Source organism: Denticeps clupeoides, chromosome 5 (assembly GCF_900700375.1).
Source record: "Denticeps clupeoides chromosome 5, fDenClu1.1, whole genome shotgun sequence".
Taxonomy (NCBI): domain Eukaryota; kingdom Metazoa; phylum Chordata; class Actinopteri; order Clupeiformes; family Denticipitidae; genus Denticeps; species Denticeps clupeoides.
In genome coordinates, this window is record NC_041711.1 from 15,900,387 (window position 1) to 15,909,229 (window position 8,843).

Genomic DNA, 8,843 nt, shown 5'->3' on the forward strand with positions numbered 1-8,843 from the left:
ACTGAAAGATTTCAGTTAGTAGTCATGTCCTTTCCAAAGGTTCCCCACCGCACCAGTAGCATAATGGTGAGTAATTGTGTATATAATGTGTAATAAAATAAAAAAACAGGTGCCAGGCATTAAACATGGCGGCCAGGATTCCCTCGGAAAACATGTAACCATTAAATCTGTTATCATAAAAAAAGAATCATTCCATTTGTGGTACAAACGGCCTTCCATAGCGTGCGTGCGTGCGTGCGGTGTGCGTGCGGTGTGCGTGCGCGCGCCTCGCTGACAGGTGGAAGTCGTGCACGCGCAGGTCGCCGGCGAGCGCGTGTCCGTCCTCACCTGACCCGAGCATCTGGGAACGCGCGGATGCGGATGTAGGTGCGCTGTCCGGTAGGTTCGAAGAATCCTGCGAAATTTGTTGCGTTTACATGCTTCAGTGTTTTAGTGTGTGTGGGGCACAGTGGGCTAAGAACAGGGACAATACAGTATTTGTAGCTTATAGAAAATCGTTTAAAATGAGGAAGGGTATGGGTAAATGGTTTCTTTTAAGTATACGGGACATTAAAAGACTGCGAATATTTGGAAATAATTTTCAGGCAAACTCAGTGAAGGGAGAAGCATGCTTCATAGTTCAGTCTCGGGGGAAGATCCAGTACTCGTCACGCGTTTCCATGGCAACTATTCAGCAGTTGCATTGCAGTGGTCCTACAGAAGTAGACGTGTTGACTGAACATTTCATTTTTTTTGTCACTGAAGATGTTACTGAATGAAACCAGGATTGCCTCGTATTTCCAGATCCAGGTTTATTCTTAAATTGTTTAAGTAAAAGGTTTAGATGGACTGGTCCAAACTGAGAAATTTGACTTTTTGTACCACCAGGCAATGATCATGGGGTGTGGAACATCCATCGAAACTGAAAACCAAGGGAAGCCATCAGCAGCAGGTGACTAATCTACAGTTCTTCCTCAGATTTACTGGTATTCTGGTATTCGGGGGCTTTTTTATTGGATTTATTTTTTTTATTTACTTGCTATTTCCCATATAAATAATTGGGTTGATGATGATCTTTATGTGCAATATTGATCAGTGACTCTCTTTTATTTATTTAATTCACCATTAGATGGGCCTAGTAAGAACCCCAGTCCAGCATTAAGTAAGAAGTCTTTTCTCATTCCATTGTCGTGTTTTTGTAGATGCCGAACACACTATATACTCTGTAATATATATTTAAATATATGATAAAACATTTTCTCCTTCATCAGTCCTGAGACGTTTTTGATATGGTTGGTGTGTAGAGTCCCACAGACTTTTAAATAAAGGGACACATAGCTGGACATGCAGAGAAATGGAGAATGATGGAGGGGTCGGGTCGCTCTGGATAACGATGCTCTGATGCAGACCTTTTGAAATGTGCAGCTATGAAGGCAGCCATTTTGATTCAGCGCTGGTACAGACGCTACATTGCTCAGCTGGAGATGAGGCGAAGGTGCACGTGGAATATCTTCCAGTCCATAGAGTATGCAGGAGAGCAGGACCAGTTGCAGGTACACGCTCTCATGCTGCTTGTAGAAAGTTGTCACCAGGAAATGTTAAAGAATATTTATTTGCAAAGTTGTAAAATTTCATTTTTAAATGCCTCCCTTTCCAGCTATCCAGCTTTTTCACCTTTATGTTGGATAACTTCACACATCTCAATGGGAATGGCCCAGGTAAATACTTATATTGATATCTTCTGTATAATCATAATATTATTATTCTTGGAAACCAGTACTCGGCTACATTTAGAACATTTCATAATCAAGCTGTCCAAGCCGGTTTTTGGACTATTGTGCATCTGTCCTTTTTTAATGAATTTTAAAAATATACATATGGAGGGACATAGTTGCTTAGCAACCTGTTGAGAACCCATCTTCTGCCCCGGTGATGTGGAGTACCACATCCTGGCTAGTATTCCACTGAACCACAGCATCACAGCCGACAATTAGCTGCCCCTTGTGTAGAGGGGAAAAACAAGTCGAACGGCGGGGCTTCAATTACGCCACACCAACCAGGTCATGTGATGTTTTTTTTTTGTTTGTTTATAAAACTGTGCGTTTCAGATCCACTTGCACTATTATCTGTTATTCATAGTCTAAATTATTAGTCATAGTATTTTGTTAGAGTTATTATGTTATTCTTTCAGGAATATTACTATTGTTCTTTTTTTCTTAATTGTTATTTCTCTTGATGCAATGAGCAAAAGACAAGAGAACGGCAAAATAAAGAAATAAATAAATAAAGTTCTTATATTAGCTTTCATTATTGCACTGAAGAGTGGGGTTGATGTAGATGACATGTGTAGCTTGTTTTAAAAAATATTTCTTCAATACAGTTCTTTACACCCTGGGTATTGGTGAGGCTCTGGTCCTCTTATTTACCAACCAGGTGCTGGCTATTTAATAAAAAGAAACATCTGTTACTGACAGCCCATAAATTATGGGCCACACAGAAAAAAATTAACATGCACAAGTAGCACACAATGGGCACCTCTTCACAAATGTAGCATTAGCTGTTGTTGGCTATTCACTGTCTCATTGTGTCTTGGCTCAGCGGGATTGTCTGCCTGTGTCTCTTTGTGCATGATTTGGCATTAAATGTGGTACCTACACACAAAACAAAAAGAAAAACAATTTCTATTTGAACAGATTTGATCTCACACCTCTTGGATTCTGTGGTTGAGCCCTGGACAGAGGAAGGCAGGCAGGCGAAGTATGAGCAGATCTCTGTCCCGGAGTCGTACACTGGACCTCGCTTGACTTTTCCACTGAGCACCACTGATGCCAACAACTTGCTCACTGCCGTAAAGGAGCAGAAGGTACCTGGGAGAGTTGTCGCCCCCATTATGCATTTCAGTGTGTCTATTATATTAGAACTTGTTTGCTTGCTCACCTAGTACCTTTACTATTGATCAGTTTGTCCTTAACATGTGACTCACCAAACCTCCAAAAACAATGTTAGATCAAGAGTACTTAACCCTCAATGATCATGATTTAACTAGCTCCACTTTAATGAGTGAGGTCTTTGGCTCTCAGACTAGGTTTCAACATGGGATGGTTACTGAGGAGTCTTGCTGTGTCCCTGTCCTCTGCCGCAGACCCTACATGCCAGATACGTGCTGCAGCTGCTGCATGAGACGAAGAAGTTCTTGAAGCAGATGCCCAATGTCATTTACTTGTCTACTGCTTATGCCAAGGAGATTACAATCTGTGGTAACACAATGCCGTGTGACATTACAATTTGTGTGTGTGTGTGTGTGTGTGTGTGTGCCAGAACAAAGGTTGAAATTCCCCCATCATGCCCTATAAACACAGTTTTTTTTACAGGTGATCTACATGGCAGGCTTGATGATTTACTACTTATTTTCTATAAGGTACAGGTGTTATTCGGTTCGGTAGATCCACAGCCTTTCGAGAGTATTTCATCATGGCTCACATTTCCTTTTTGTATCTCTGTTTAAGAACGGCCTTCCTTCTGCTGAAAATCCCTACATTTTCAACGGCGACTTTGTTGACAGAGGGAAGAAATCTATGGAAATCGTAATCATCCTGTTCGCTTTTCTCCTGTTGTATCCAGACCACATGCATCTGAACAGAGGAAACCATGAGGACCATATTATGAATCTGAGGTACGTTGTAGTGTATCACATCTTCTCATATGCAGAAACGTTCACGCTGATTTTGGCCCTTTTGTTGATTCAGGTATGGCTTTACCAAGGAGGTCATGCAAAAGTACAAGGTACATACATATATGCTGCTACATTTTTGATGTAGTTGTTTGTAGACATTGGCCTTTAGCACCACCTTGTGATCACACATTGCAAATGCAAAGTGGAACTGTTGTCCCTGCAGACACATGGGAGGGACATCTTGAAGCTTCTGCAGGACGTTTTCAGTCTGCTTCCTATCGCGACGGTGATTGACAACAAAGTCCTCGTTGTGCATGGTGGCATCTCTGACAGAACAGATCTGGACTTCCTGAGCACTATTGAGAGATACAAGGTGTGTATGCCAGGGTGCACTTAGCTGCAATACTTGAGACTCAGCCTGGAGAAAACTTGGCTAGTCTCAGCTGAATTTGCAAGCCTGCATTTGACTCAATGATAAGAATTTGTTTCCTGATCAGAACTGAAACTAGTTTAATGCTTATAGAGAATCTATGCATTGGAAATGTATAATACATTCAGTACAGGCCAAAAGTTTCTCATTCAATTCTCATTCAATGTGTTTTATTTATTTTCATGACTATTTACATTGATAGATTCTCACTGAAGGCATCACAAATATGAATGAACACATGTGGAGTTATGTAGTTAACAAAAAAAGGTGAAATAAATTAAAACATGTTTTATATTCTAGTTTCTTCAAAATAGCCACCCTTTACTCTGATTACTGCTTTGCACACTCTGGGCATTCTCTCGATGAACGTCACCTGAAATGGTTTTCCAACGGTCTTGAAGGAGTTCCGTGAGGTGTTTAGCACTTGTTGGCCCACATTGACACATTGAATGAGAAGGTGTGTCCAAACGGTTGGCCTGTACTGTACATTAGAAATATATGTTATAATATATATTTATATATACACGTGCACATGTGCAAACTGATTATTGTACTGTAGTTATAGCAGGGAAGGAACCCACTGAACCTACTGATATTGAACCTACTGGTGACTAGTCTCTGTGTTGTGCTGCAGGTAAAGTCTGCCCTTAGACTTCCAAGATGCAGTCTGGAGCAGCTGGAGCTTGGTGCCGGCACCAGACAGGGCAGAGCCCAACTGGGCAGCCCATACTCGCAGGGTAGGGCCAGCAGGTCCACCAGGAAACGGAAGGGCTACTTAGCCAGGCAGAGCAGCTGCTCCTCAACTTCATCATCATCTTCTTCCTCCTCTTCTCTATGTTCCCCTTGCATTTCATCCCTAAACACTCCTCGGCGAAATACACCATCACCTTGCAACCTACCCAGCCCTTCTGGGGTGTTGCAGGTGCCCTTCTTGGATTCGTTTGTGTCCATTGCTCCCCCAGAGCCAACACGAGAGGAACTGGAGTGGAGACAGGTGAGTGAAGGCCATCAAACTCTCAATTTCCTCTCCAAATTCCAATTTCCTTCTGTGAGACATTTTACTTTTCCTGAAGGTTGTTGACATCCTTTGGAGTGACCCCAAGATACAGAATGGCTGCACTCCCAACACCTTTCGTGGAGGTGGCTGCTACTTTGGCCCAGATGTAACCCAAAACCTCCTTGAGAAACATGGGCTGAAGCTCCTAATTCGATCCCATGAATGTAAGCAGGAAGGCTATGAGATTTGTCACGATGGACAGGTAAAATGCACAATTTACTCTGCCATTCATTGGTTTTAAATTGATGCATTGAAACTATCTAATTTAACATACTCATCACATTCTTTTTTCTGAAAGGTCATCACAATTTTCTCTGCCTCTAACTACTACGAGGAGGGCAGTAACCGTGGGGCGTACGTGAAGTTGGGTCCAGGGCTGGTCCCTCGCTTTTTTCAGTACCAGGTCAGCCGCAGCACCAGGAAACTCACATTGCAACAGAGGTGAGACTTTTTTAGATTTCTGTCTGGTGTAGACTAGATCTGTTCTGTAGCTCAGTACGGCAGGAGCTCAGCCTGAGTGTGTTGCAGGGTGAATGTCGCTGAGGGATCTGCCCTGAAGGCTCTGCAGGAGAAACTGTATGCCCATCGTTCTGAGCTCATGACTGCTTTTCAGCAGTATGATGAAAACAACACTGGTCAGATTACACATACACACACAGGCAGAATCCATCCAGTCTGCATAAAATTGCTGATTATATTTTTTAATTTGTAACTAAATACTTAAATAAATATCTTATTTCCAACATGATATCAATTCTTAACAGGTGAAATGGTTTAATGGTGAGTTCTCATCTGTTTGCTGAATGATCTGCTTAGGTAGCATCTCCATTGGTGATTGGGCACAGGTAGTGGAGTCTGTGCTGAGGCTGGACCTGCCCTGGAGAACTTTGCGACCTCGGCTGGCCAGGCTAGCACCTGACGGGAGTGTAGACTATGAGTCCTGCTTTGAGGATGTCAGCCCTGGACAGCCAGTCCCTCAGGTCTGTTTAGGTTGAAGCCAGAGACAATTGTTAACCTTAGCTATGAGTTAGATCGTTTTCTTTCTGATGCAGGTTACTCCAAACTTTGCGGAAACATTGTACAGATATCGAACAGACCTTGAGATCATATTCAACATAATGGACAAAGATAATTCAGGTGACTGCTTTCATGTTCTGCCTCAAGCAGAATGATGTGACCATAGGCAAGTTATTTACAGGAAACCTTTGTTTGTCAGGTCTCATTTCCATTGAAGAGTTCCGTCAGACCTGGAGGCTCTTCAATTCACACCTGGGTGTGGATGTGGACGACCATGCTATTGACGAAATGGCACGTATTATTGACTTTAACAAGGATGGCAGCATCGACTTCAACGAATTTCTGGAGGCCTTTAGGGTGGTGCACAAGTTAGATGTTAAAGAGCAGTAGCAGGACTGAGATAGATTATTCTCAGTTGTGAACCTCATGACAGTGTCACAGTAGAATAACCTGCTTTCCGTTTATGAATTCTCCTTGATTCTTTGCCTGAATATCCCCCCCTCTCTCATCTGAATGATACATATGCAGGCAATTTTTTTTATTTATAATGCTATTTAATGTCATTTAATATTTTGAATGCAATTTAAACTCCTGTACATTTCAATAGGACTTTTAAAAATGCATTTTGTGTGCCAAGCATCAGTGAAAATAGGCATTTTACATCATATCATAGCTAGATCTCATATATAGATCACATTTATTTTATTGTATTTTTTTAACTGTTTAGAGCAAAAACAAGTCTTCCTGTTGTCTTCCTCAAAATGTGTATACAGATTATGATTTATGATTTGTGTAATGACATTAGTTGCCAGCAATCCAGTTTTTCTCCTTTTTTGAGAGGTGAATAATTCCTGCTACCTGATACTGGAAATTATTGTTTAGTGCTGCATTTCAGTGTTTTGTTATTTTTATGACAGTAAGCATTACTTGTGACCTTCAGCTGCATACTTGCACTCTATGATGTTTTAGAGGCCCAGCTAAGTGCAGATTGGTCAGACTGGCTTTTAATGCAGGATTTCTGAAACCTGAAGGTGATACCTGTGCGTATTTTCATACCCAAGGACATTAAGATAAGCATAAATATTGCCTAATTATGTATTTGTGTGTGTGGTTTTACTTCCAGTCATTTGACAACATCTGAACTAGATAAGACTGTGATCATTTTTAGTCCTGATATTCTCAATGGAATTCAGTTGCTCCTGGCTTCTAATTCTTTGTGTCCACTGAACCAAAATGAATCATCTTTATGGACACAGCAAATGATTATCAGCCAGGTTTACAGACATCTCACCTTAGTGAAAGTGAAGTGATTGCCATTGTGAAACACACAATGAAAGTGTGTCCTCTGCTTTTAACCATCACCCTTGGTGAGCAGTGGGCAGCCATGGCAGGCGCACAGGGGGGAAAATGTGTGGGGAAAGTGCTTTGCCCAGCACCTTGGTGGCTCGGGATTCGAACCTCTCTAGATGATTGATCAAATGTGTGTGTATATGACACATCCTTGTGTTCACCCATCCAGAAACAGAAGCGTTACACCAGTACCAAGTATACGTTAGTCATTACATATGATCTTGAAAATGCAGTATTTACCACAAGCCCTGATGTCATCAAAGCACACAGCACCTAAACCGTTGGACATGAAAGGCAGCGCAGCGGTGGCGGTATCCATGGTGACAAGGTCTCATCATGGAGGCTTTTGTCAGTGAGCAGGTGCATGAAGAGGAGGAGCAGCAAGCTGGAGCTCTTTGCCGCACAACACCTTTAATCTCAGCCTCTGTGTCTGCCACTGCTATTGACAGTTGGTGACACTGTGATCTCTCCTGAGTGTGTGTGTGTCTAGGTTTTGACTACAAATATTTCAACACCTTTGGCTACCATTCCAGGTTAAAGCTATTACTGAGGTTGTGTATAGGTTTGTGTAGTAGTGCTGAAGCTACTGAATTCAGTACATGTGAAACTATTGGTCACATCAACTTACCTCAACTTGCACTGCATTGCATTGGTAACTGTGTAAACATTAGGTATAACCCCATTATGAAGAGGACTATAGAAGTGTCAATACCCATGTCATGTACGTCACCTCAGTTTCAGGACAACCTAGGATTAGGGGTTAGTGTTTGGCCTTTTTTCAAGGTACAATAATAATCAAAGTTTGTCCTGAAATGTGCCTTTGGTGACGTATGGTACTGCAGTTTATACAAAAATTAAAAAAACTATTATACTTTAAGTTCTTTATTATTTCATCACTGGGTTACAAATAATAAAACTGAGCTTTGTTAAATGAAGTTACACATTGTTTAAAATGTATTTGAATGAGCAATAAATTAGGGGCTATCCCATAATTAGTGTTGCACTGAGAAATATTTGTTCTGCAAAAACATGATTTGATTATGACATTTTAAAATTTTTATATTTAAATGCATTGTTACAATGAGTATATTCTAAAAGACTACACAAACAATTTTAAGATCTTTACTCTAAACTGTTTCAATTTGACATAGGATCTCAAAATTAAAATTCTGTATTTCTATTGATTAAAGACAGAAAATCAAGATGGCCTGTAATTTATACAAATTTATATTTGTTACTTAAACTTTGTGATTATATATCACCTTTACTCAAATTTAAAAAATGTTTTGTCTTGATTGTCTAAAGATCAGTAGAATCAGAAATTTCAGTCTGGTAGC

General features: G+C 40.9%; 1 protein-coding gene across 2 annotated transcripts; it reads left to right on the forward strand.

Moving 5' to 3' along the window:
• The first annotated feature begins 266 nt into the window (after positions 1 to 266).
• Positions 267 to 7,252, forward strand: ppef1 (protein phosphatase, EF-hand calcium binding domain 1). 2 transcript variants are annotated; one of them, XM_028979016.1, is made up of 18 exons: positions 267 to 378; positions 868 to 931; positions 1,109 to 1,141; positions 1,405 to 1,532; positions 1,637 to 1,697; positions 2,673 to 2,842; positions 3,122 to 3,236; positions 3,351 to 3,397; positions 3,486 to 3,652; positions 3,726 to 3,762; positions 3,876 to 4,025; positions 4,717 to 5,076; positions 5,156 to 5,341; positions 5,438 to 5,580; positions 5,668 to 5,774; positions 5,956 to 6,119; positions 6,192 to 6,276; positions 6,356 to 7,252. In XM_028979016.1, exons 2-18 carry the CDS (start codon positions 871 to 873, stop codon positions 6,544 to 6,546), a joined length of 2,205 nt encoding a protein of 734 aa, XP_028834849.1. In that variant the 5' UTR covers positions 267 to 378; positions 868 to 870; the 3' UTR covers positions 6,547 to 7,252. The 2 variants fall into 2 exon arrangements, with proteins under 2 accessions (XP_028834849.1, XP_028834848.1); XM_028979015.1 differs by lacking the exon at positions 267 to 378 and adding an exon at positions 691 to 789.
• Positions 7,253 to 8,843: the final 1,591 nt, after the last annotated feature.

Bases quoted from the DNA above. Each gene is read 5' to 3' on its own strand.
- ppef1 (XM_028979015.1), top strand. From the start codon at position 745: ATGTTACTGAATGAAACCAGGATTGCCTCGTATTTCCAGATCCAG. The intron at 5,581-5,667 runs GTGAGACTTTTT...AGTGTGTTGCAG, and splicing joins AAACTCACATTGCAACAGAG to GGTGAATGTCGCTGAGGGAT. The intron at 6,120-6,191 runs GTCTGTTTAGGT...TTTCTGATGCAG, and splicing joins CTGGACAGCCAGTCCCTCAG to GTTACTCCAAACTTTGCGGA.